Source organism: Mus musculus, chromosome 8 (assembly GCF_000001635.26).
Source record: "Mus musculus strain C57BL/6J chromosome 8, GRCm38.p6 C57BL/6J".
NCBI classification, from domain to species: domain Eukaryota; kingdom Metazoa; phylum Chordata; class Mammalia; order Rodentia; family Muridae; genus Mus; species Mus musculus.
The window spans coordinates 11258164-11286004 of record NC_000074.6 but is presented as its reverse complement, the minus strand read 5'-3'; the positions used below and the strand labels follow the sequence as shown (position 1 = coordinate 11286004).

At 46.9% G+C, this 27841-nt stretch overlaps 1 protein-coding gene and 1 long non-coding RNA gene across 11 annotated transcripts in view; one reads left to right on the top strand and one right to left on the bottom strand.

Moving 5' to 3' along the window:
- The window catches only part of Col4a1 (collagen, type IV, alpha 1), a 114467-nt gene that overhangs the window by 26885 nt on the left and 59741 nt on the right, over positions 1-27841 (top strand). For all 3 annotated transcript variants that reach the window (NR_133670.1, NM_009931.2, XM_017312555.2), the window contains exon 2: positions 18349-18408. Coding sequence is in view for 2 of the 3 variants with exons in the window: in NM_009931.2 (NP_034061.2) it covers positions 18349-18408 (60 nt within the window). In the remaining variant the exon portion in view is untranslated. The remainder of the gene's footprint in view (positions 1-18348; positions 18409-27841) is intronic.
- On the bottom strand, positions 47-24758 carry Gm32709. Of its 8 annotated transcripts, none has more exons than XR_003947505.1 (4): positions 24446-24758; positions 6135-6259; positions 5830-5897; positions 47-2997 (listed from the first exon to the last, which is right to left on the bottom strand). It is a non-coding gene; the product is annotated as a predicted gene, 32709 (long non-coding RNA). The 8 variants fall into 8 exon arrangements; XR_003947506.1 differs by having other exon boundaries at positions 6135-6256; XR_003947507.1 differs by lacking the exon at positions 24446-24758 and having other exon boundaries at positions 47-202; positions 415-2997; positions 6135-6622.

Sequence of the window (27841 nt, the reverse complement as noted above, 5' to 3'; positions counted from 1 at the left end):
GGGCCCTTGTAGTTTCCACCCAAAGCACGGAAAACAAAAGAACATCTTCTCTGAAGTCCTTTGTGTTTATTGGGGAGTGGGGTGAGGGAAGCACATATGTAATTAATATCATTATAATAGATAACTTTTTATGTAAAAAAATTGAGCTGGCCAGGTCCCAAACTTATGGCTCCTATGTCTTCGAACTCATAGTTGCTTCAGCCTGTTGAGAAATGGAGAGAAATGTCATCTCTCTCTAGTGTTTCAAGCCACAGTGACAACATTGTGTGTGTGTGATGATTGTGTTCCCCTGTGGGATGAGTTTCTGGAACCCGGGCCCAGCTCTGGCTTCCTGTGACCGTCACTAGAGAGAAGACCTACATCTGTGCAGGGCTGATGAACATGGGGTCATGTCAAACAATCGGTCATTCTGACCTGAGAACTTAGGGTGGGGCCTGGCCAACTTCACATCCTCTTCCTATCCTTGGTCTTGCTCTCTGGGAGAGAGAAGGAAACACAATTCTCTTGTCTGTTTTCATTACTCAGATGACATCTTAAAGCTCAAGTCTTTTTCCTAATGCAACTCCTTTCAGGATTTTTTAAAAAAGCAATTTCTAAAGCTTTAAAATATGAAATAATTTCCGACTTACAAGAAAGTTTCAGAGTAGTCATGGTTATCCATCCAAATTCCCCCACTGGTAATATTCCCATAAATCACAGAGCAGTGATCACAACTAGGAAGGCAACGTCTATAAAATGCTGTAACCCCAATACTGCTAAATGTCATTGCCGCTCACAATGATGTCATTTTCCCATCTGAGGTCTGTGAACGATCTCACATTTAGTTGCCACCTGTCTGGGTAGTCCCCTCAAATCTGGTACAGGCCTTCTGCCTTTTTGGGTCTTTTGTGAGCTTGATGGTTTTGATGAGTGACTCAATAAATTATAAAATGTCATTCACTCAGGCGGGGTGCCTTTGGGGGTTCCTGGTGTGAGTAACATAATCTCTGGTTAATGTTAATCTTCCTTTCTTTGGTCACTAACAGATACTTTGTTGGCTACACAAGCAGACCTGTTTTCTTCACAGGAGAAACACTGTTACTGGTGAAATCTTCACTGAGGACCCCTGCTGAAGCAAGCATCACCTGATGCGGCCCTTCTCTCCTTAGTTGTCACTTGGCATTTGACTTCTCATAAAAGGAAGAACTAGCCTCTTTTATTTGCATATTCATTTTATTATGCAATTATTAAAAATGAATTTATGTGTCATATTTTGTTGCACAAATTATAGGCCATTTATGTATGCCTTTCTTTCTTGTCCTGGAGGAAGCTACATATCTTTCTTGTCCTCCACCAACCCTGACACCAGCCTTTCTTCTAAGAGGTCTGTCTCCTTCTACTGAAAAGGAGGCTGGGGTATGGTAGCTGATGCTTTTTCCTGTTGCTTTTCCCACCTGACAAGTTGAATGGGTTATTGCATTTCTTCTTCCTCCTGCTAGGATTGGAACCCTTAAAGAGGAAATTTGCTTCATTCTTATGCAAACAATAATAGGAAAGAAGCTGTGGCTATGATCTTCTTAATGCATACTGCAGGATGGTCAGGGGTCATGCTCAGATGACATTTTCTATGGCTCTTCCTTCTGCATTGGCTTGCTGGAGAGCCAGAATGGTGTCACCTTCCACAGTGTACTCAGCTGTCACAGCAGCTCCTAGTCCTGATGGGGGGTGGGGGATGTGGTTCCAGCCTCTTTCAAACCTGGACTATCCAGCAAGTGTATGCTTTGCCGTGTTGGCAAGGGCTAAGGCCTTGCATTCCAGAGGAAGTGCAGAAGGCATTTTTTTTCCTTCTGGTTAAATGTTCGGGATCTCTATGCATAATTTTTATAGTGTAATTACTTTAGAACATCTCATGATGGTCCTCAAATTTGCTGTTACTCCATGAAGTTGGCAGGGTTGTGTGTTATCTGCAGTGAGCTGGAGACCGTGCTTCCAAGCTCAGTGCTGTCATCGCCATGGCATGTACCACCTAACTTTGGGTGCTGAATAGGTGTGTGCATATGTCCAGTTCCCCTCCCCCCTCCACATGCATGCTGTTTAACTGCCGGGGATCTTTCCTGCTGGAAACTCTCTACCTGCTTCTTCACCTGCAGAGTGTGGCCCTGGCTGTTTTGGTGGGAGGGAGCTCGGGAGCTTATGGATAACTAGGAATAACCAAAGAGAGCCAGCAAACAGCAGTAGGGTGGGGGACAGAGAAATGCCTTCCAAGCTTTCTCAGTTTTTCCGAGATCCTAGCCCTGCAGAAGGTGGACTGATGCTCTGATCCCCACAGCATGTAAGAAAAAAAGAGATACATTCCTCCTTGTGAGTTCTAACCAGAGATCCCCAGGCCTGGCTAACGCTTCCTGACCACGTTCTCCCTCTGCCTTTCCTCAAGGCTCTGAGGGTGACTGCCCCACTCCTAGACAGCCTTTTTGTGCCAGCCTCCATGGGCTCTCTCTGGACTTCGGATGGAACTTGGTCCTCCCAAGGCCCCGGGCGGGTGGCGTGGAAGCACAGAGCACATTGGGTGACCGGAAATCCTCTCTGCAGCAGCACATTGTGTGGTTTGTGCTCTGCTCAGCACCCCACGTGCTGGTTGAGAGTGGAGTGGCCTTTGTAGTTAATTCTATCTGCTCAAAGAGGCTCGCCTCACCCCTGCCTTCCAGCTGCTGCAGCAGGGCACGATGTCACTCCACTGCCCAGTGCCCGCTCATGCCTGACATTCCTGCCCAATTTTCAAGTACTTCTTTACATTAATTAATTAATTAATTAATTAATATTTATGAGACCCATCTGGCTGGTTTTTGTTTGATTGCTGGTTTATTTCTTTTGTAGTTTGTTTTCTGAGACAGGCCTTGAACTCACTCTGCAGCCAATGTTGGCCCCAGTCTTGCGGTGATGGTCCTCTGTCTTCTGAGTGCTGGGATCCCGTACATTAGGAGGCACTGTGTGCATCTCTATATCTTCCTTTAGAAAGATCTTTTAAATAAAAACCAGTAATCTTCTTTAAAAGTTTCAGAAATTATGAAAATAAGCTCCCGTGTCCTCCCACTGAGCTGTCAATCATTCACATTTTGCTGCTTTGATGGCCCTCCCCCAACCCGTTCTGAATTCTGCTGAGCGCTGAGAGAGCAGGTTTACAGAGTTAATCCTGTGGGTCCCTGTGCTGGTCAGCATTAGACCTGAAGTGGAATGCTCTTTAATATACTGTGATATGTCTTTTGAGTTCAGAAACATTAACGTTTTAACAATGATATATCCGTTGTACACTTCTTGGTTTTATCAGCTGGCCTTTATGGCGCTTTGTCCTCCACCAGCCAGAGGTTAGCCTGGGACTACTCTGCGTTGGGGCTATGTACCTGTGCCTGCCCTATGACTGCCCCCTTTTGGCTGACTGAGTGTTAATATTTTCTCACCCAAATCAGGCTTGGGGTCACCCTTCTGCCAGTCTGATCCATGGCTGGACACTATGCCTTGCTTCTCACAAGCTTCTTCTAGCCTGTTGTGATACATCTGTTCTCCACACAGTGCAGAGAAAGTTGGCTCTGCAGCTGCCTCAGCCTTGCCAGCCACGGTGCAGGGTGGGTGCTACAGGGCGTCAGCTCATTCCCGGGCTGCACTGCTAAAATCGCTGAGGTGGGGAATAGCTTTCAGCTCGTTATCACCGTAGCAATCTTGCTGTGTGGTGAATTTCCCTGGCGCATGACTTCACTCTCTGGGTCATGTAGAGCCAGCCCTTCTGGCCGCTGTTTCTATAACCTTGTTAGAAGCATTCATTACCGGGAGCCATCCCTGTGGATGTTGGTCTCCCCGAAGTGGCCACATGGGCTAATCAGTGACAATGCCTGCAAATGATTGAGCCAGAGGCCTTTCTAGGCCCCCAGTGTCATCCTAGCAGGCATGCAGTGTCTGGGGTGATCCTCAGAGGAGTCTAATGGAACTCACACTCCTTCAACATCTACTCCTCTGAGCATAAAGCATGCTTTTGCCGAGATGGTAATGAAAGATTGTCCTGTTGTCCCTGGGGACCCATTGTCTTCTTCGAGCAGTTCCTGAACTCCCAGCTTTGGACCTACTAAGTGCATCAGGGATACACACAGTCTACATGAGTCCTCACATTCCCTGGATGGCTGCTGAAGGGCATGGGGCTTGCAAGGAGGCAGTGTCCTTCCTGAAAGCCAGGGATGCAAGGCTGTAGTCACTGTGTTAAGATGATCCCTGACTCATGGTGATGATGCCTAGTGTCTCACCTGCCCTAGGGTGGGACTTCTGTGTGGAGAAAGGTGAGTTCTGCTGCGTTGAAGGCTCTGAACTTTAAAGGCTCTGGAAGCCAGAGTGTGAACAGGAGCCAGGACTGCACAGCTTCAGTAGGGCTGCTCTGGCTTCTCTGCCTTTTAGGGCGTGGTTTACCTTCTCCTGTTTTATTCTGGAGAATAGACCCTTGGTCTTTTTCTGATTTAGTCTTTATGTCGGGTGGATTATGGCATCCAAACATGGGTGATAAGCCAGCTTTTAATTGTAGCTGACTTCCTTCTTGTACTCTTTCTGTGGCTTTCTTCTACCTTCTCACCTCCCTTGGCTGAGTGGAGGCGAGCGGATGCTTTATCCTTTTCGGATAGTAACATTTAAATGTAAGCATTAGGGACCTAGATGAGATCTTAGAAAGGGATGAGAAGATCTCTGGGCAGTCCTGGTCAGGGTCAGTGAGACCATGCGCCGAAGCCCAGCACTTTCCTGAGCTCTGGGGGGGGGGGGCATTCTTAGGTCAGCCTAAGATTCAGAACACATACACTGGTTACCCAGCAATGGAAGACAAGTATTCAAAACACAGGGGAGATGATGGGAAAAGTGTACGTAGCAGGACATGGCCGAGGCCAAGAGGCTGTGCTCCCTGATTCATGAGGCTCAGGGGATGCAGGGATTCCAGGCTTGTTGCTTCACTGGGTCAGAAGGGTGATGACCTGTCAGCCTCTGAGTGCTGGGGTAAAGAAGGAAAGGAAGGAAGAAATGGGGAGGAGAGGGAGGAGGAGGGGAGGAGCTTTGGCTAACACGGAAGGTTGAGCGCATTGTGTATGGGATGACACCTGACATCCTTAAGCCGTGAATGGCCTTTGCTGAAGTGGCTGCAGGTGGGACTTGTAGGCCGCTCTGGGGGATGGAAAAGGCCTGTGCCTCAGAGACGAGGATGAATGCGGGTGAAGCTCGCTACTTTTCTCGTGATCTGTCAGTTTGCCCATCCCCAAATGAAGGACCAGCACTGGTAGACTTTAAATTTAGAACCAACTAACCCACACTCCTGTAAGCTGATTGGAAGACCTATGGCAAAGGCCTGGCCAGGGCTGGGGGAGGTCTGGACGTCAGCACCCCATAGAGCCCTCCTCTGTTCTGAACAACTGGGAATACAACTGCTGAGCCTGCCAAAGAGTGACAGGAGTGAGGGTGTTCCCAACTCTTCAGAGCATTGGCTCTGAGGAGAATTTCTGGTCTACTTTTTTTTTTTTCTTAATAGTAAGCATTTAACTGTTTAAAAATTTCAAAAAATTTCAAAATTTATAATAATTAGAAATTTGGTTATCCTTGGCCATAACGTGGATGACTTGACCTTCTTTATTTTATGAAATAACCCTAATAGGTTGAGCAGCAGCTAGCACAGCACTCAGGTGGGAGGTGCAGTTTCTCTTAGTGCACGATACACAACTGTATATAATGTGCTCACAAAAAGATAAAGTTTTCATCCATTCCGTTCCTTTAGAAAAATACACTGACTCCATTTTGGTGATAAAGGCAAGGAGGAGCTTGGTCTGTTCATACCTGAGTCTGACAGGGTTCCCACGTGCCTGTGACCAGATGCAGAGCTTGCTCTTCTTGCTCAGGTGTGTCTGCAACGGAACAAAGTGATGGGGGTTTCCCCCCATGATTCTCTTGCCCTGGGTTGACATGGAACCAGGTCCTCCCTCAGTAACCTTGAGGTCCTTCCCTCACGGCACATGTGATCTTCCCTTTTCTGGACTCATATTTCTAATTTTACAGTCTTGGCTTGGGGGTATGACATCATCCCTGGAGGTCAAGAACACCTTATGTTCACAAAAGACCCTTTGCCATGGCGGGTGGCTTACCCTCTCTAGGCGTGGGAAGAGAACACATACGTGCTTGGTTTAATCTTCACGATTTCTGCTGTGTGGACGTTTTCCAGGAATGCTTGTGGTGTGTGTGCGCCGGGTCCAGTAACTAGAATCACCTGCTGGGGGGAGGGGGCAGTTAGGTTTATCCGACCAAAGTTCAGGTTCTCAAAGGGAAAGTCCAGTCCCCAGCGTCTCTCCCGCTCTCCAGGTCCGCCGGGGTTTGTGCCAGGATCCCGCCTTAGAGGTAATGTGCTGGGTGACTCTGCCGGGCTGGCAGGAAAGTACTGAGTCGGTCACTCAGCCTTGGCAGGAAGGGCATCACAAGGAGAATCTGGAAAGGGCAGTGGATCAGGGCAGTGGGAACCATAGACTTTGACCTGGAAATTCCAGGCGGGGGGATAATGAGCGCAGCAGGCTGGCAGGCGTGTGCTTCCCTAGCGCATTGTCTGGACTTTCCTTACGCACTGTGCACCGGGGCTGGGGGCGGGGGCCCTGGGCTCAGACTTTTTTATTTTTTTTCTCTTGCGTTTTCCTCCCATACAAGAGCAGGCCTGTGGGAGGCAGGGCACCACTGAGGTTGTTGATACCTTTGTAATTTTGTCTAAATAAAGTCAAGAATTAAGAGCAGAGGAAGTGTGTGTGTGTGTGTGTGTGTGTGTGCGCACGCGCGCGTGCGTGCGCACATGCACATCTGTAATTTCAGCATCTGGGAGGCTGAGGCTGGAGGCTAGCAGTGAATTCAAGGTTGCATAGAGACTTCCCTGGCCAGCTTGGGCTACAGAGTGGGACCCTGTCTTAAAAGACCGTGTAAGAAAATGAACAGGAGGAGGTGCAAGGAAGACCACAGACCCCCGAGAGCTAATGTACATACGTACAAGGGTCTTGTGGGATTTCCTTTTGTTTTGGAACCATTGTGGCCGTGAATGGGTTTGCCCAATCGCTTCTCTCCAGTGGCTTATTCTTTAGAGGGCTTTTGGCTTTTCCGGCGGTTACTGGGAAGGTGAAGGGGTGCTTTTTGCAGAGGCAGCATCTGAGAGTGTAGTCGGAGGCCTTGGATTAGGCAGGGTGCTCTCAATGCCTCCCATCCTGGACTAGACGGAGATACCCCTGGACCTCAGTGCCTCCAACTGCACCTTAGCAATCCCAGGAATTCCTGTGGGTTGGACAGCTCCATGAGAACCTGTGTCAAAAGCACCGCTGAGGTACTGAGGAGACTCTTGCTTCTTCCTTTCCTTCCTCCCCTGTGTTCCCAGGGTGCTGGGTCCAGACTCTTAGATACAGGACAGGGCTTGTGTGCTCTGGGCCTTTGGATTTCTTTAAACAGAATTCTGTGTTTCCTGGCTTTGTGCCTTTGCACAGCTGGACCACGGAGGCCCATCTGCCCGGTATGGAGCTAAATGACCATTCTTCCATGGTCCTGGCCTCAATGCAAGCCCCAGAGGTTTTGTTTAGAAAGTTGGGTTTTTTTCTGTTACATGACAGGCACAGTTGCTGGAGATGAAGCAGGATCTGTTAGGGGCTAAAGTCTGGGCAGGCACCCAGATGCCTCTGTGCTGGCTTCTTTTCCTCCAGCCACCAGCCATGGAGGGGACTCTCCCAGAAACCTCACAGGAAGTGGTTCGCAGAAAATGCTCTCTGCATGCCAGGAGCCTCTGTTCAGATTCATGTCCCTGCTGCGTGTTGGGAGTGTTTAAGACATCTTTTGTTGTTGTTGTTGTTGCTGCTGCTGCTGCTGCTGTGGTTGCTGCTGCTGTTGTTACCAGCAACAGGCTTCTGCTTTCAAAGTGTCTTAAACTGAGCAGCTTGTGTCTTCTGTCCTGTGAACACAAGGTTCTACGTGATCTATGGAGGACACCTGAGGACTAGGAAGGTTGGGGCAGAAGATAGGGCAACACGTCCTTGAGTCTGGGGGCAAAAGGAGGCAAAACCAAAGTTTTCTTTAGAGAATTCAAAATTATGCAACAGCCATGCCTTTGGCCAAACTCTCTGGCTAAGGCACCCATCTCTAGCAGGATGTGATGGGTAGGAGGGGCCTTAAGCCAGCAGTCCTCTGTGTGTGTGTGTGTGTGTGTGTGTGTGTGTGTGTGTGTGTGTCTTTGAGGAGGGAGGAGAATGGCTTTCCTAATCCCCAGCTGTAAGCTTTGCTGGCGGAACATTGAGACCTTAAGACAAGTTCTGGGAATTTGAGAAAAGAAAAAAAAAACAAAACTGTCTGCCATTTTTAGTTATTGCAGCAAAATATACACTACAAAACCTTTACTGTTTGAGTCACTTTTAATGCAGCTCATTGGCCTTGGCTATCTTCCCACTGTTTCTCAGTCCCCTCACCATCACCTGTCTCCAGAGCTCTGCACACTTTAGGATGTGGGACCTTCAGTGCCCAGTTCTGGGCCTGCCCTTAGTGGACAGAATATAACGATAAGGTTGCAGAAGAAGGGTGGGGTCTGCTGGAGTGTCCCTGACCTGAGTCCACGTGGAATCTACAGGCAGGTTGTGGACAGCATAGTGGCTACAGGTGCAACCCCACCCAGGGTGAAGAGACTTTGCTCTTTGTCTTGGTTACTGAAAACTATGGCTAACCCTCTAGTACAACCAGAGTAATACCAAAAGCTGGAACAACTAGACAATTATTACCCGAGATATATCGACTGGTAACACCAGGCTTAAGACACAGAAGGGAAAAGAGATTGTTTTTTCAAAAAATATTCAAAGTATATTTTATCATCTAAATGTAATTTTTAGAAAAACTGCCCATCTCATTGTGGCTTGCAGGATCTATTTGTTTGACTCAAGCTGACTAACCACACAGTGGTAGCAAAGGTTCTACAGAACTTTCTAGATGTTAATATGTTCTGTATAAAAGCTTTGCATAAAAATGAACCTCAGTGGAACCCGGTGATTTAAGGATGTAAATGAGAGGGGTGTAAATGAAGCGGTGGTTTTCTTTTTCTTTTTCTTTTTTCTTTTTTAAATGGCTCCAGTTAAAGACCAGGGAACTGGGCTTAGCTCTGTTTCCAGGCAAACTATAGTTTAAAGTTGGAGCCATTTGACTGAAAAGCTATTCTACTTCATATTTACTTTCATAATAAATTATGAATGACTTAGCTCTGGTAAATATTTTTCTTAACTTCCCTTGGAAATGACAGGCTTTCAGACGCAACAACAAGGTTCTACAGTTACATAGCATTCTGTTGGTGAATGAAAGCCGGTCCCGGTGGGTGCTACTGAGAGTCAGTGTGGGTTTCTTATGTCTTGGGAGGAGCAGTCTGTCCTGGGGTCCCCAGGGACATATGGTCTGGCAAGGACCTCACTGTGCAGCTGATTGAGGAAGCCCTACAGGTACCACATAGGCACCATCCACCACAGAGCCACAGTCACTGTGGAGCACAACAGAGAAACCACAGCTTTGACCGAAGGCAGTTGCTTCTCGGCTGTGGTTTCCCTCGTTTTTTTTTTTTTTTTTTTTTTCGTCTGACCATAAATGTGCAATGTTTTAGGTAGCTCTTTTGAAAGTGCCATTTATGGTCTACACAGTAGCAGTTGGGGTGTACCAACCATTACTGTCCATATACTTAGGAGGGTTTTCGCTTCACACTGCTCACGCTGGCTTGTCCCCAGGAAGCACATCACATAGAAGTCTTCCAGATGGAACGCCTGCCGCTTATCAAATGCCCCGACGGCGCTCCACTGTCTTGGTGCGTGTTGGTGATCCGGCTGCACTTATTACATGCACTTTCTGTTTACATTTTGTCTGAGTTTTCAAGCACAATTTTAAGGACACAAATCAGGTGATGTTTCCAAGGGCTGCATTTCATTTTAGCGGTTGTCATATGTAAAGGGTGCAAAGTCTTCCATTTCCAAATTGAAAAACCGATTGAAGGTGAGCCCTGGCAGAAGGATCTCTCTTACATTCTCCTCTCTGGGTGGGATTAATCTAGATTCGTTCTCCAAAACATGTCCCATGCCAGACAAGCAAGGTGAAAGTCCTCCGTGGCTGCACACGAGGACATTTCGTAGTCTCACTGGGTTTGGTTAGTAACAGTTCCTGAACCAAGACCTGCTTGTATATAAAGAGATTTGAGCAGCCCTCTGCTGTCCTCAGGATTTTCCATCCCAGAGCAGGACACTCAGAATGGCAGCGTCACTCTCCACATGCACAGATCACCACTACTATATACTCCTGGCTATTCCTCTCTGAGGTTCTCAGCCTCTGATTGGACCACACATTCGGTTTGTAACACTTCTTCTTCCTGTTGGGATGTCCTCATTTGCTACCCTAGATTCTGGCTTGGAGCTGTGACCCTGCAATCTCCATGAGCCATATACAGGTGCCCTGTGGCCACACACGGTCATCCACAAACGACATTAGCCTCTGCCTTCTTTTCAGCGATCCCGTGTTACGAGGCAGTGATTGGCCCTGGAAGTATTAGTTTCAAACACATTCTTCTCCTCCCTCTTGATAGGAGGGAAAGGACTGCTGTCCTCTGTCTCCCACAGAACAGGGAACAATTTGTGGCTTTCCCCTCTCTATCCTCATTTGTAGGTCTGGCTCTTGTTGGATTTCTGGTTGGAAGGATGGACTGGGATGGCACTTGGGAATTAGAACAGAATCAGTATTACTCCATGCATGAAAGTCTGTATTTTCCCTTCTGTAGATAAACGTAATCATACATTAAATAAGCCTTAACAATGAGGAGAGCATGAGCCACTCTGTATGGCAAGCAGAATGAAAAATTGTCACATGGATTTGATGACAGTGTAAACAGTAGTTAACAATAGAATTACTGAATAAGAGGATGGAACCCTCTATCATCTGTTGTGAAATAGGATGTACCAAAGCTTCTGTTGGTTTCTCTTTCTTGCTTCCCCTCCACTCTGTCTACACGAGAGTAGAAAATGGCACACTATCAGCAGTGGTTTAAAATATTTAATTGTTCAGTGAAAGATGGTGGGGTACTCCAGCAACTGGCTTCGCCTCGGGTCAGTCATTCCTGAACTATCTCCCTAGTCACGTAGGCTTCTTTCTTTCCTCCTTTTCATTTAGCTACAAACTAAGGCTCCCTAAAGGCTCAGCCAGTGGAATGCGGAAGGATAAATAATCCATTGTTTCTGCGCACTCACATCGTGTGGGAAGAGAACCCTTCTGCTCTGTTGCTGCTATCTGTGGTCTCTGAGAGAAAGGTGTTGAAAGATGGCCCTGATGATGGGCAGTCTTTACTCTGTACAGAGCGGTAGGGTGTATATGATGTGCTTGGTGCAGAGTCAAACCAGAGCGTGTGCTTGGAATGGTTCCTGTAGTGTAGGAATGCACAGAGAGTGCGCTGGGTCAGAGAGATAGTGAAAGGCATCAGGAATTCCCCAAGAGCTCCCAGATTCCACACGTAGCCCATTGGGGACCTCTCTGAAGGTACAGTGTGGAAAAGATGGTGGGATTTGACCTGAGGGTCAGATGTAAGAAGTGGTAGTAGGTGATTGAATTCAGAGGCTGAGGCAGGATAAGAAGATAGGACTGGGGAGGAGGGAAAGAGGAGGACTGAGAGGAGGGGGAAAGGAGAAGGACAGAAACAAGCTTGGTCGTCATCTCCAAGATGGAGGAGATAGCTCTCCTCCACTTCTTCATGCCTGGCTGTGTAACATTAGTCTTTCTTAAGGACAACTGGGAAACCATCATGGCCTGACTTGTGTTGATAGTCTTTGCGAGGTCAATGGCTATAATATTGGGAGGGGAAGAGGAAGTGTTCTGACCTCGTGGACCAGTGAGAACAGCATGCAGGGATGCGGAAGGTAGGCGGCCATGTAGTGAAGGATGAGTTCTGTCTGAAAGTAGGGACTTTGCTGAGCCCACCTCGATGTCCCTGGCTGGTGACTCAGAGTCACGGGAACCATCTCTCTAGGTCATCTCCTCCGTGGGTCCCTGTGGGAATACATGCTCACCAACTCATCACGAATGTTGCTGTCCAATGGCCACCGTCACATGACAGCTAATTATAGCCTCATCTGTCTGCAGCTGGAGAAAGACTTAATACTCTGGAGACGAGGCACTGGACTTCATTATGTGTTCCCTATGGGGTGTCCTCTTCCCCAGCAAGAACATTTGATGCCCGCCCCCATCCAGTGGGAGGGAAGAAAAGCAATGAGAATGAGTCACCAGAGTTGCATGATGGGAGGAAAATAGGACCAGAAGTGTGGTCACATGTTGGTTCGACTCGAAGCCAAGCCGACACCCTCGCCTCCGCAGCCTGTGGTGTTGGTGGGAGCCCACATGGGTTCTGCAACTTGGTCTCAAATGAGAAGCAGATGGGTCATGAATTGTGCTGGCAAAGCCTTAGTCATATTATTGGGGGTGCAGAGAAGGAGGAGAGAGGAGCCGAACATTAGGATTTCAACTGGCTTGCTAATTTTTAATTTTATGTTTTGCCAAGAATGTATCAACACTTGTAGTTGTTTTCAAACTGGGGCAGAGTTATTTTGTAAGTTTACAGGGTAGTAATGGTTGTTCTGTGTCTGTATTCCATTATCAAAAGAGACAGAAATGATATTTTCCTGAACTAAATTCTCCTCTCAGCTGAATGAAGATAAAGAAGGGTTTCACATCTCCTGGGGAGTTCTTTCTGTCTTTAAAAAAAAAAAAAGCAAAACAAAGTTATAAAATAATGATATAAGTGTAGGTGATGGCGGGTATGAGCCCCTTAGCCTGCGGGGACAATATTTTTACCTTTGAATCAACCAGGCTTATTTTTGGAAGTCCAAAAATGCTGTGCAAAAGTCAGTTTTTGGTTTGTTTTGGGGACAGAGAGCTCTGGGCTTCACACAGGCTTAGCGCCCACTAGTAGCCTATACTCCTGCCCCCCTTACTTTTTATTTTGAGACAGGGTCTCCCTAAATTGTTTAGCTTGATCTTGAGCTCACTGTTGACCCACGTGGACTCTGAATGTGGAATCCCTCTGCCTCAGCCTCCCAATTAACTGGTACTACAGGCCTGTGCCATCAAAGCTGACTCAAACCTAATCTTTTAAGCAGTTATTATTTAGGCGGTGATATTTGACCCCATATTGTGATCTCTACTTAGTTATGTTAATTTTCTAATTCTATATAGTTGAGGAGACATTCTATGGATATTTCCAGTTTTGTACAGGGTTGCATCCCCTGACCATAGCACCCATAGCACATGAAAGGGCGGCTCACCATTCTTCCTTCATTGGTGTGTGCTTTTAATTCTGCTCTGGTAGCCCTGAAATGCATGTTTCCCCATTCACATATTTCTTTGGTTGGGTAAGTAATTATTCTGAAGACCCCTGAGGAAGCGCCATGACAGGAAGTGCAGTGGACTAGCGACATCCTTAGGAAAGTATTTTGACATTTTTCACAGGATAGGAAATGTGAAAACAAATCTGAAAGATAAGCCGTCGAGGCTTTGCAGAGCTCCACATGTCCCTATTTGGAGGGATGGGAAACATAAAAACTGTTCAAGCGGATGTTTGGTGCCCATCCCCATCAGCAGCAAGGGAATTTCAGAAATGCAAGGACATCCTGTGTGCTCCTTCCAAGCCTGACTCTGATAGCACACATGTCATGGTTAGGGAATCTGTAGGGCAGATCACCTCTGCATGGTGGCATGTGCTCTGCCTCGCTCACACAGTGCTCTGGCACAGCAAGCATCTTGTCACTGGCCTGTCACATGGCGTCTGGTGATGTCTTCCGTTCAGGGACAACCTGGAAGAGTCTTCATCTCACTGAAGGCCATTGACCTCTATCTATGTCCCCTACCTTCTTTGGCAGGAACACTGTGCACTGTGAAGTTGTCAACCTACCATAGTTTACTTATGCCAGCATGGCTGATGGGTCTACTTTCTGGAAACCTTGATGGGAGTGTTTTGCTAATACAGGTCGTTTTAACCTGTCCCGAGAGGTTTGCAGAGACAGAGAATATAAAAGGTATTTGAACTGGGGATTATTCCCTAGGGCCTTCTGCATTCCTTCAATATTGTGCCTTCTGCTTCTGTTTAATGTGGCCTCGGCTATTGGAACATTGTCTGTGCCCATGTCTGAAAGGGGACTGGAGGCAGTACTGGTTACACTCTTGTTACTATGAGCAAATACACCACAGGAAGCAACTGAAAGAGAAGAAGGGTGTACCCTGGCTCACACTTTGAGAGATGGTCCACCATGGAGAAAGCATGGGAGCAGGTGGCTCCTTAGTGCCAGAGGCGTGCCGGTGGGGCACTTTGCTTCACATTTTGGTGGAACAAGAAATACAGAGAAAGAAGTTTAGCTGAGCTATCAAGCCTCATGACCCACCCCAGTGACCCACTTCCTTCATTATGGCCCTGATGCCTAAAGGCTCCACACCCTACCAACATAGTGTCACCAACTGGAGACCATGTATTCAAATACTTGAGCCCAAGGGAGAGGCCATTCAAACCACAACACAGGACTTGGGGAGTGTGCTCTCCTGCCTGCTTCCACGTAGAGATCTTTGCATGCTCCCACTTCTGACTGCAATGATGGGTCGAGTAGGGAGTGGCGAACAGGACTTTCAGAAGAGACGTGGTTTTCATTCAGTTCCCTCCAGTTCTGGAAACGTAATTGTTTTTTGTTTCGAGCTTGAAAGCCCTCTGTGGTGCCTTCCCCTGTGTAGTTGGGTTCTTCACTCTCTAGTCTGTGGATGGTCGACTTCTGTGAGAGAGACTAAGTCTCATATGGCTTGTCCTTTGAGGTTACGAGGCCACATTCCAGGGCCCCAAGTGGGCAGCGTTCCTGACCCACTTCCTCTTGCCTGAATCTCATGGGAAGCAAGAACAGGACTTAGCTAATCCAATTGACCCTAGGAGGGGAAGGGACTGTGCAGTTCACAGAATGTTCCAGTTCCTCCCGTTCTAGAATCTGAAACAGATGGGGCTGGGAGCTGGTGGGCGTGGCCCAGTGTGCTCCAGACAGGGAGAAGAATGAGCAGGCCTTGTAAAGTCCTTCAGATCCGGAGCCAAGGGGGCACCACTGGGTTCACCAATGGCATACATCTTTCCATTTTGCTGAGGGGCCTCAGGAAGTCAGGAAGTTGTGTTTGTGACACAACTCTTCTCATGTGAAGTCCCCAACTTAACCTCAAACCTATGCAAGCCATAAAGTCCTAGCAGGTCACCATGTGCGGAAACAACTGTGAACAAAGACTCGTGTTTTAATTAGTTATTTCGGATGTAAATGTCAGACCTGACTGGACAGGGTCTCAGGGTCTTAGCTCTGATGGTTTTACCTCTGTGCCCTGGACTATAGCAGAACAAGCCCCTGTGTTGGGGAGAAATCCAGCAAGGGCCACTTTATAAAAATGGAAATCATGAGGGATCCAAATAGAGACATTTCAGCCTTAATCCTACTTGACAAAGTGAACACATCACAGGACCTGTGGCTGTTTTTCTAAAACATGATGTTTGTTTCCAATCAAGTCATTTACAGAAGATTCAAGGCCAACCAGAATAGGACATAGGATGCGTGGTCTCCAACGCTTCTCTCGGTCAGGTTGGTGGTCTTTTTCCTGTAAGGCCAGCACCAGGAAAGCTGAGCAGAGCATTTAGAGTTCGAGGCCAGCCTGACTTATATAACGAGACCCTGTCTCCACTTCCTGCCTCCAAACATTTTTTTCTGCTTTTTTTTAAACTTTCTGAAAAAGCAAATCATAATTTATATGCTATTTGAATAGTCAACTCATCTGAATTGCTTTCTGGAGACCAGCACTTGGTAATAAGATTTCCTGCTTGCCTAAAAAATGAAAAAGATTTCCTTCGTCAATGAAGATATCCGTGTTGGCTCTAGGATTGGACATCTTTGTGTCTAGGCTGTAGGAAGAGGGGGCTCTCTATCTCTTTGGTTCTGGATTCTGTCAAGAGTTTCTTAAGACCTGGAGTAGGTCCCAGGCAAGATGCCTACTAGTAACCCTCCCCTCTGGGCTTCTGTATTGTAGGCCTTGGGCTTCACTGTCTCTGCCCAGGATGGGGATTGCAGTGTCTACTGAGCTTGTAGAATCCCCTGAGGGACATAGGAACAACTCTGGGAAATTGGTCAGAAGGCTTCCTGCAGGTGACTGGAATTGTGCTTCTTAGATGGCAGAAGCTTCAGAAAATCCCAGCCTCGCTACGCAGCAGTCTTTAGCTAAGGAGCTCCCCTTGGCTTTCACAGAGAAATCTAGCAACCCGAGGCTGTTGTTGAGTCTCTGCTAAATGTGGGCGATTGGGAGCCATTTCTCACACAGACCCTGCAGCTCCTGGAGTCTCTTGTTGGGCTAGTTTCTCTGAGTGAAATCAATGGGGGAAGGGTGAGGCCCTGTGCAAGTTAACGAGTGGGCTAGACTGCCCTGGCTTCAAAGCAGCAGGTTTAGGGAATGGCAGACACTAAGGAGGAGGATGGCCTTCCACCTGGGGGACTTGCACTTGCCTACCTTCTGGTGTTCATGACTCCATAGAAGGGATGGACTCAGCAATGGGTGGACATGCCACTAGTTATTAATTAGTAACCTCCTTTCTCAGTGTGGGCTTTCCTATCCAGGTACTTTTGATAAAACAGCCTGAACCAGCTTCGTGGCAAGCTCAGGTTGTGGTTAAAGGCACAGGGTATCTCCTGATATCAACATTTCATGGGGTCCAGGTAGTCAGAGGTGGGGACAGTTAAGTCAGTTTAAGTCTGCTGAGGTCCCTCGGAGTTTTTCTCTGTGTGTTCTAGAAGGTCCTTCTTCAGCTCAGGCTAAAGCCTTTGGCCCTGCTGGTGACTGGAACTCACATTCAGAAGCAGGCGGAGCACAGGGAGGTGCCTGACATTTGAAATGTCAGGAGGACTATGAGAACGCAGGCTGAAATGTCTGGGTTGTGAGTCAGAGAGAGGAACAGACCTGACCACTGGGCTTTACTTGGCTGTCAAGTGTCCCCATCTACAAAATATACAATTAAGAACAGCTCACCGTCCTGGAGGCACTTGTTGGGCTCCAATATAAAATAAGTGTCTCCAGATGGGGTTGTTTTGGGCAGAGGATCTCCATGGTGATGCTGCTTGGAGGATGCTGTTAAAAATACAGGCTTCTCGTGAGCCAGGGACCATTATTAGCACACGTTTATTTTGAAGGAACCGTTACCACCTGAAGCAGACTATGGGTCTGAATTTTATTTCCGAGCTGACACGGCGCCTCTAATAAAGCTTGCTAAATGGTTCACCCTGTGTCCTCTCCTCCCTTTCAACACCACATCGCCGTCTATAACGGTTTAAAACTTGGATTCTACCAAGCGCTTTGCAAAGTGCGGCGTGCGTGTCTCATTCTGTGCTTGTTTTTTCTCCTCTTGGCCACTTTACATACCGGAAGCTGGGTTGGGTCCAGATTTCAATCTTGTCTTAGCATGTTGTGTTAAACCTCCATTTTGTGTCCGTACCTGAGAGGCTGGGATGCTTTTTACATGTGACCGTTGCTAGGTTCTCACTGTGCGTTTGAAGAAGTTCCTCTATAGCTCTTGCTGATGTCTGTTAGCAGACAGCAAATGCGGTTTGTAATAGCTTTCTTTAGATGAATATCCAAGCTTCCATTTAATGTAAACACTTGAGCATAAAAGTCCGCTCCTCCCTGATTCTTTCTCTAGTCTTTTGCAAAGTTTTAAGTCCTTGGAAACACAAGCAAAGCCCATTGCATGGAGCCCTGGTTCTCTTGTGAACTTAGGTGTGAAACCCTTAAATCAGAGTTGAGCCTATTGTTTGCCTTGCAACACTGTTCACACAATCCCTAGGTGAGTCTGTTTCCAACAGACAAAGGACAGCCAGCTTTGTAACATGTATCATTGTATCACTGAGTCCAAGGCCTTGAACCCTAAGACCCAGGGATTTTTCTATGAAGAGTAACTTGGTGTTATTCAGATCCAGGTTCTGTGGGACCTTGCAAGTGGTGCTAGGGGGGACTTGTCTCGTGACTGGAGGAAGATGCTGATGGCATAATTCAAATCCTTTTAGACATTACATTCATTTATTTATTATGGGTCAACGTGTGTGTACCTGTGCCTTGACACACGTGCAGTCAGAGGACAGCTGGCCAGGGTGGGTTTTCTCCCTCCATCACGTGCGTCCTTGGGGTTGATGGCCAGCGCCTTTATCCACAGACCCATCTCACTGGCTCTCAGTTCAAATCTTGACAATACTTTGAAATGGATCTCCTGTTTAAACTTTCTTTCTTTCTTTCTTTCAGGGCGATTGTGGTGGCTCTGGCTGTGGAAAATGTGACTGTCATGGCGTGAAGGGACAAAAGGTAAGAGCATACACTTTACAATCCTGTCCACATGCTGCCCCTTCCCCTAGATCCTGAGCCTAACTGTATTATCAGCAGCTGGGGTCAACTTCCTTCCTGTTTTAACAATTTCTCCAGAGCAGCCCAAGGGAAGCAAAGTGTTGAACAGCATTCTGAGCTTGGTTATCACTGCAACAGGAGCTCTCCAGGGATCGCTGTAATCAGTGGAAAGTCTGGATAGTCTCTTCATGCTGACTGTAGCCGAGCAAGTGGGCAGCTGCTGCACCAGTTTTTGACTCAATGGCGCTTTTTGGAATAGACGAATAAGCACCAGATTCAGTGTGTTTTTAAAAGAAAAAAAAGTTCCTAGATGCTTTGAAGGCTTTATGTTCAAATTAATATTTTTAAAACAAATTTTCACCGTTTACCTACTTGCCTAGATATTATATATACATATATGTATATATAAGCATTTGTTTCTCAAATTTAAAACGACAACTCTCTAAACAAGCTCACTTCCTGCTTATTTAAGAATCGTGGATCCAGGAAAAGATATTTTTCTTGCTTCTTGGTGGGCCAAACTCTCCTTTTATTTTTTTAAATATAATTTTGTTATTTGACAATTTCATACATGTATATAATGTAGCTTGATTATATTTGCCCCAAATGTTCCTTTCCCATCATCCCTCAGGTCACACTATGGAAGCCTGGTATTTGAAGCCAGGAGTCCTAAATGACACACAAATGTCTTCAACTCCCAAGGACCTTTTTATTTATTTTTTTCCCTAAAATTTTAAAATGTCCACACATTAAATTCAGTTGGGGTTTGTCGTCCTTAGAAATAGGATGGGGTCAGCACGCAGCTCAGAAAGAGTAACAGCCACCTAAGTGGCAAAGAATGTCACAGCTGGAGAAAGGTTGTGATCAGATTCTGGTGCAAGCTCTCCAAGGTCCCCAAGGGACAAGGACAGTGAGTGTTACAGTGCCCAGTCCCTTCTCTGGACACTGGAGGATCTGGGGTAGATTACCACATGGCTTTGTTCTGTGCCATACTCTTGAGCTGCAGGTAAATCTGAATGCTGTCATCAAGCAATCTATACAATCCTACTTCACTCAGGAAGCTGTCCTATTATGCTCCACACCAGTTGTAGTTTTATATAAATGAGAACTGGCATGGCCAAGTGATTAGAAAGACCTCTTAAACAAGCCCCATACATGTCCTTTGACTTTCAATGATCACCCTGAGTTCCTATTGTCCCCACTGCCTGGAAGACCCTTTTATACTCAAATTAGGTATAACTGATTTGGCCTTGCATATAATGGCTTTGTGTCTTCCTGGCGGATCTGTGGGAATGTTATCTTAAACTGATAGGGCTTGATTACGGCCTGGATGTTTTTGCTTGATAAGGATTCTCTCTACTAGCCCTTGGGTTGGTAAAGGCAGCCAGCCCCTGACATCTGCTTTATGCATGAAAGTTAAGCATTTGTGCATTGCTGGAATGGGGCTTGTTTAAGAGGTCTTTCTAATCACTTGGCCATGCCAGTTCTCATTTATATAAAACTACAACTGGTGTGGAGCATAATAGGACAACTTCCCGAGTGAAGTAGGATTAGGGCCACCCCAGGTTCTTACACCAGACCTATTTGGATATAGGTTAGAATCTGGTGTCCACACATATGTGGGAAAACATGTTAATTTATGTTCATTCATCACTGGGAACTGCCCATGTTCTGTTGATGAACACTATAATAGCAAAGCTTAGTCTTTCTGCAAAGCTCAGTGATTCAAGCAAAGGGCCTTCCTGCAGTCCTGGGTGCACAGAGAATATTAATTAAGACATGTGGGTATCTCAAATCTTCATAGAACGCTTTAATCCAGCGGTTACCCAGACCCTTGCCAAAGATGTGGGAGGAAATACACATTACCCTGTCGCTACTCATTACACCGCCTGTGATTCATGACCCCTCTCCACACGCTTGGTTTGTACCACAGAGATAACGTCATCACATAGAGTGCTCCCTCACACTGCCGTCTTTCTGTCTAACACGCATGTGGTATCAGATCTGAAAGGGCTGGAGATAGAGCCAGTCTGGAAGTGATTCTTCCGATTCTAGCTTGAAAATCTGGGAAGCATTTGGTGTAGCGCTAGAAGCAAGCATGCACAAGAGGGCTTTTCCCCTTTGGGTTAGATGACTGGCTTGTGGCCTGACCAGCTGTTGAGCCCCCATAGATCTTTAACACTTACCCAGATCCCCTGTTGGACTTAACAGATATCTTCACAAAGACAACTGTTGCTCACAGACACTAGAGCTAGGCTTAGATGTGTCACAGTGAAAAAGAAAAGGTGGGAGCTTGGACTTCTGTGTCTACATCAGCTCGCATATGGTGATGAGCACTTTTAAAAACATGTTACTATGACGCTTATTTTACCATGGAAGAAAGTAGCTAGTGGGGATTCATTCTATAATTGGACTCTCCGTTTTGAGTGTGATTCCCCCCACCCCACCCCCCGGGGGTTCGTGTGCATTGAGGAATGTCTTGAAGCCTCCCTGGTCTCTACACACTCAGTTTGGGAAGCACATTGCTCTATTGTGATGAATAGAGATATCCTTAATATAGCTAAATATGTCTTGGAGTAGAGAATGGAGAACGACTGGATTCACCCACTCTTAGCAGCTGCTAGTAGGAGCCCTGCTTAGTTTCATTCATAATGTCAGGTTGTGGAACATTTACAAGATCAGTGCTGCCCCCTAAACCAATAGTGGTCAGAACCATGTCTGGAGGATTGCCAAAGAACTCAGCCTGTTCCCCTAGGATTGTGGGCAGCCCTTCCAGATCTTGTTTTCAGAGAGTCAATGAGGCTGTCAGCCTGTTAGCAAATGGACCGCAGGGACTCATGCTGTGACAGGGAGCTGGACAGGTGAGCCCTTTGTTGCAGTCCCTCCCCCCTGAGAGAGGTTGTGAGAACCCTACCTAGATTAATAGCATCAGGCTAGCCTCAGGCCTGTTCCTTCCATCACGGGAATCAGGTTAGGGGTTACCAAGAGATGCAGAGCCCCACCTCCCTCTCAGTGAGAATTCCCGTAGGAAACACTGGCACCCAGGTGACCTTCAAGAAAATGCATAGCTCTGGTTAAAAGTCAGTGAGCCCTCATTGCTTACTGGGCACAGTACCTCCTTGGCTTGTTGTGGCCTTATCAAATATGTGGCCTTATCAAATATGTAGTCAGGACCCAAGTCTAAGACACTAGCTTCTCTCACCCCATGTGGAAGAGGTGCCATTGCTGTCCCTATACATTCTGCAGGCTCCCTAGAGCTCGGATGGCCTTGCTGGTCTGTCTATAGGAGTGTGATTAGTTGCCTTGTGTTTGGTTGCACCTTTTCTGGTTGCTCAGAGCATAGGGTTATATCCCGTGTCAAAGACATAATGAGTAGGAGCAAAGCCCTATCAAGGAGTGCTTGCTCATCACAGCCGATTCTAAGAAGAGAGGTGGAATTTTCCAGCCTTTCAAATCTAGGGACTGCTTTACACTGCCTGTCCCTCATCCCTGCAGGGCCATGCCTCCTGTCTCAGAACCGGAAATTCTCTGATTCTGAGAGCGTCTCGGCTTACATTCTAGTCATTTTTGGGCTATGCTGTGATGATCACTAAAGATGCCTGAGGCCATAACATCACTTTTAAGATGCAGGACTTTACCCTCTCTGTATCACAAACGTAGACTGCTTTCTTAGTCATCATTAGGTCTGAGGTGACATTCTCTCCCAAGGCAAGGATTGTACTTTTTTGGTATCTTTGTAATCTTCCATTTACAGATGCATTCATTTTGTTGATTTTTTTAAAAATAGGAAACACTTTAGTCATGATTTTATTGTGAAATCCGAGTGTATGAGCATTTCTATATGTTCTGCTTAGCATATGGGTTAGTGGCTCTCTCTTCCTTGTCATTCTCTGGGTCTGTGTATGATTGGATACACTGAGATCCTTAAGGATGGCAGGACAAGATTATATTTTTTGAGTAGTAGACTATTTTAAATTTGTTTTCCATAAATTAAGCTACGCCAAGTATATTATTTAAACGTTAGGAGATAGCCTATTTCTTCCCAGGAAACGCATTCTTTTCTGTAGCCGCTTATGTAGTCTTGTGAAGTTTCTTTGAGACTTTGAGCCAGTTAGTGGATTTGACCGAGCAGCAGGTTATTCATAAGAATAAGTAAGTTTATTAAATACTTTCTCTGAGGAGATACTTCAAAGAGTTTTGATTAGGAGAATCGAGTGTGTTTAAAGAGAAGATTTGGGTGTGGGACAGTGCGTGCTTCCCACACCTCACACTTGGCAGCAGTAGGCAGGTGCTTTTGTTTGCTGCTCTTCTTCCATCTCACAGGGAGTGGCTTTCATCAAGCCACTCATGCTAGTTGCTCAGAGAATCATTACTCTGAGCTAGTGTGGAACCCCAAGTTCCACTTAGGAAGCTAACCGCTCCAGAGTGCGGGGCACTCCTGACAGGTCAGCAGGGCCAGTATTTTTCAGAGTTGAGATAAATATGAGGGACATTTGCTTGCTGGCTCAACTTGCAACAGGTTCATAGACTGCAGACCAGCCCCACTCCCTGCTGAACTCCTCCATTCCGACAGAGGTGGACACCAAGTGACCAATTGGCAGCTCCCAGGACTGAGAGATGTCAGTCACAGCAGATCTGAGGTGGGCTTTGTCCTTTCTGCTGGAGGAGGTGTGAGCTGTGTTTGGGGAGGCCTTTCTGGAAGCATCAACCACCCACTTCTAGCCCACCTCTTATTCTGTTGCTCATTTCCAAAATCATCACCCTGTGTCTTCCAGAAGAACCCAACTCCTGTACCCGATGTCCCAGCTTTCCCAAACACTCAGTGTTCTGAAGCTAACTGCTCTTCCTGTAGTGCATTTCCTTCCAAGTTCTGCCCAGGCTACCCCACCCCCCTTCCTTGCCAACAGTCCTTAGTCAGGTCTCACTGCAGGGTGTTCTGTAGGAAATGGTACTGCATTTCGGAGAAGGCAGGGCTCCAGGGCTCAGTTGTGTCTGGCTCCAGCTCTCTGGGCCATGCATGTTTGTCTGTAGACCCTGGGGATGTTCTCTTCCCGTTTGGTGGGTGATATGGGCCAGCACACACTCGTCCTTTTCCATGTGTAGCTGCTGTCTTGTCATGCCAAGATTTTTTCCAGATGTTCCTATTTCCCATTTCCTCACACTGCGCATGAATCATCCCCTGGCTCCCCGATCGTGAGAATCGGCGTTGATTCTCACAGTCACCTACTTTTGTCCTTTTTTTTGGATAGAATTTTAAAAGGATTTTATAAGAACTGTCGGAATCCCAGGACACATTCGCAGTTTGCCACAGGGAAGCCACTAAGAGGGATCCGTGCCCACGTGGGTGTGACTCAGTCTGCACACTGTGTCCTGTTATGTCTCCCCAGTTTATCAGTACCCTTTAAGGGACCTGGAGCTGCCTCTGTCATTGTTCATGTTCATCCGCCTAGACCCGAACATTAGCTCTGTGTGCCCCTTAGCTGTGTGCTTCCAAGGCTGTTAGACTATGGGGTAACTCCCCACCGCTCTCCACTTGCAGCTGTTTGGAATGTAGCTACTCTAGCACAGCTAGGAACATAGTAAGTGTGTTTGGTTCCCATGTTCAGAAACAGCAGTAGGGAATTTAGTGCCTTGAAATTAGGTCCAGAGGTTGGCTCATGACTCTGACTAAGAAGTCCATGGTCCTGAATATGATATATAGCCCTAGTTCAGCTTTGATTGGAAGTGGATTTTCGTGGAAGATTGGCCATGGAATTCAGTCAATGCACAGTAGGGCCCCAGCATCCTGTGGCTTTAACAGCTTGGCATTTCATATGAGACTACACTGTATCCATCGGTAAGGCAGGCATCTACAGCTCTTCTCTTGATTATACACAGCCAGGATGACAATGCTTCCTTTTTGTAGCAGTGAACCCAATGTAACATTGGCTGTCAGGAGAAGAGCTTTTGAAGGGGACAAAAAGAGGTTGTGTATTTTAATTAAAGATCAAAGACTTACCCTTACAAATGATAACCTGGCCTCTGGATTTCCCTGTTGTATGTTGGTTGATGCCTAGAGTACACAGCCTACCTTTCCAGGCAGCAGTCAGGCCGATAATGAAGGTGGAACATGGACATTGGGGACTATACCCTCAGATGACATTAACAGAGCCCCGAGTCCTTGTGAAGTGGTTGGAGCAAGGTGGGCAGTTAAACAAAGGGAGAATCAGAGTGAATGAGTATACCAGATGGCTTTGGGGAAGTGCCCCCTCTTGTTATATTTTTCCCATTTGGCAAACCCATTATGATGTCAAAGGCACACCTCAACTCAGTGTCCGTGTATAGTTTAGCATATCTCCTGGCTAATTAGACAATTTTTATAATGGTAATATGCAATGGTTCTCAACCTTCCTAATGCTGGGGCCCTTTAATACAGTCTTTCGTGTGGTGGTGACCCCCATACATTATTTTGTTGCTACCGCATAGCTGTAATCGTGCTACTGTTAGGAATCATAAGATAAACATCTGATATGATACCTCTGTGAAAAGGCTGTTTGACTCCCAAAGGGTCATGACCCACAGGTTGAGAAACATTACTTGACTTCATGTTAAATCCACTCAACTTCTTCCTATGAGGTTCAGCCGAGAGAAGGTGGTGTTTGAGGAGTGATCTCTAAGACACTGCAATGAAACCATTCATTCCTTCATTGGGGCATCAAACCCCTCAGTGGGGTCCCCTGTTTGTCCTGATGATAGACCCATCTGTTACTAGAGAAAGGATACTTTCAGAAATGGCTGCTAGCTGGGACTTTCTCACTGTTTCTCGGGATCACAAAGGCTTGTCCAGTGTCCTGCTGAAGGCTTTCACGTCGAGAAGTCAGCTTGTGGCTCTGCGTGAGAGGTTCATGGCTCTTGAGGTGATGCGAATTCCAGGGTCTAAATTACCCAGCTCCAGGATTGGTTTGGAAAAGGTTTCCTCTGGAAGCTTTACAAAGGAATTACACTGCCACAGGAAAGGCCCTGAGCTAGGTTTCTAAGCACTTCAGAGCTCTGTCCCTCTCTCCTGTGTGGGCTCTCTGTGCTCCCGAGGCACTGGAAGGCTTTGGTTGAAGTTACTCAGGCAGGCATGCCCTTACCACATAACCACAGTGGGAGGAGCAGCAATGCAGCAAGCTGGGCACTCTGCTCGGGCTGAGGAGGGCAGAGGCAAGACCCTTAAAATAGCGGTGTGCTCGACTGCACTCAAGCGGACTCTGAACTTTACTTCCATACTCAAGTTTACCCTCAGTGAACAAGGGTACATTTCCATGATGGGAGCTTGTTTGAAAGCAAGAAAATCTTGTCCCACCGTGCTGTGGTACTTTGATCTAAAGAGGTGCTCATTTTTACGGCTGGAAAGAAGAGCCCTAAAGACTTCTCCCTGGGCTGTGTTCTTACCCAGAATGCCAGGGTATTTTCTCCAGAGCTTTCCTGCTGTCCCGAGGAATCTAATAAACAATCATGATTCATCCCTATGGGTGACTCAGGCATTTCTCTCCGCTCTGCCTCCTGCTGATAAGGGTTTGGAGCCCCAGGGGGTTGGTGTCTTGCTCAGAGGTCCTTGGTGGGGAGGGCCACTGGGTCTATTCCTAGACCACACACAGTGTTAGGAACAGACTGGTGTAGGCTGTGTCCCCTCAGCCTGGATCTGCAGGGCACCCTCCTCCAGGCCTCCCTCTTCCTGGCCTTCGCATCCTGCCTTAGAAAGGGGCCACTCACTTCTTCCAGAGATAACGAGGGGCAGTTAATTGGGCGTCTTGCCTCTCAGGGCAGAAGCAATATACAGTTGAGTGGACTTCCAGCTGATCATAACATTGTAACTTCTGATTGAGGTTAAAGTAATAAAGTAACATTTTTCTTTTTTATGGGTTTTTCAGTTGATTGTCTCTATTGAGGAGCAACATACCCCCTCTCACACACAGCTCCCCTCTCCCCCCTGTTTCCAAGACCTGAGGATAGCAGCTGGGCCTGAGTTGATGTTGATCTTAGGAGAATTTTTTCAGACTTGTTTTCTGGGCCCCAGACCATCTCTTTACCATTCTTTATGTAATTCTCTCACATTCCCCCATGATTTACTAGTCTTTTCCCCGAATTCTCTTCCCCTTTGTTTGCTCACAACACAGGTTTACCGGATCTAGGGTGAGCTCCCGCCCTGTGAGCCAGAGGTCCAAATCAGTCCTGGGATGTGAATTTCAGACAAGGGGATCAGGGACCCTGATATTACATAGAGCATCAGGATGATTTTCTTTGTCTTAGTCTGTTTAAGACATTGTTGTAACAACACAACCCAGACTAAGAGACTTAAAAATGTAACTCTGGAGGCAGGAAGTCTGAGGTCATGGATTCCTTGTCTGATAATGGCTCACTTCTTCACAGACAGGTGTTCCGTGGTGTCCTCAGGGTGGCAGAGACCAAGAGCTCCCTAGGTTCTGTTGATTTTTTTCTTGACCTCATCAACTTCCATAGTCCCCCCCCCCCACCCCTTTTTTCACACCACCACCTGGAGACTAGAAATCAACTCATGAATCCTGCATTCAGATGTGTGGGTCACCTGGGGAGGAGGACATGTCTGTCTTTACTGCACCTGTCCCCTAAGGTGGACAGCTGTCCATGCAGCTGTGGCTATGGTCCTCTCTGTCTAACACATTCCTTCCTGGTGATGCTCACAGGGAAAGACATCTGACTTTGTGTCTTCCAGCAGTGCTGAAGACCTCCCCACAGGCCTCTCTAGTGTCTTATCAGCCAGAGCTGGAATTCGGTGGCTTGCAGGATGCTGAACTGATTTGAGGTCAGCCATGATGGTGACTTTATAAGTAGATGTTTCCTCAGGGTCAAATGCTTTTCCAGTGACTGTGTTCTGGGAAAAGGGCCCTGTGATTCAGCAGAATTTAGCAGAGGACCTCCATCACTCACTCCTCTTGCAAGCTCTGAAGTGAAATGTCTGAGATGCTGATGCCCTAGGCTATCTCCCCGTTGGCTCCTGGGATGCCCAGCAGGAGGGCTGCCCTGCTTTCTATCTCCTAATCTACTTAGGTCTCCCATGTTTTATCTCCCAAATAATTTTTCTTGGACATGGGAAGTGCCTGCTATGAGTTGAAGGAACTATTTAAATCTAGCCTGACTTCCTCCAATGGCTTCTCTGATTGTTGTCACTCATCAAGAGGCAGTGTGTCAGAAGTTTCTTAGATAAGGATCAGGAGCTGAAGAGAAGGGGGTTTGAGCTCATGAGCATGGGGCCGGGCATGGCCATTTCCCTTGCCTAGTGACCTGGGAATTTGTGGGTGCATGTTCTCAGACCAGTGTGTATCTTTTGTTTGCTCATCCCAGCCTGGAACTGTACACATGCCTTCTCTAGGGCAGGACTCTCTCAATGGCC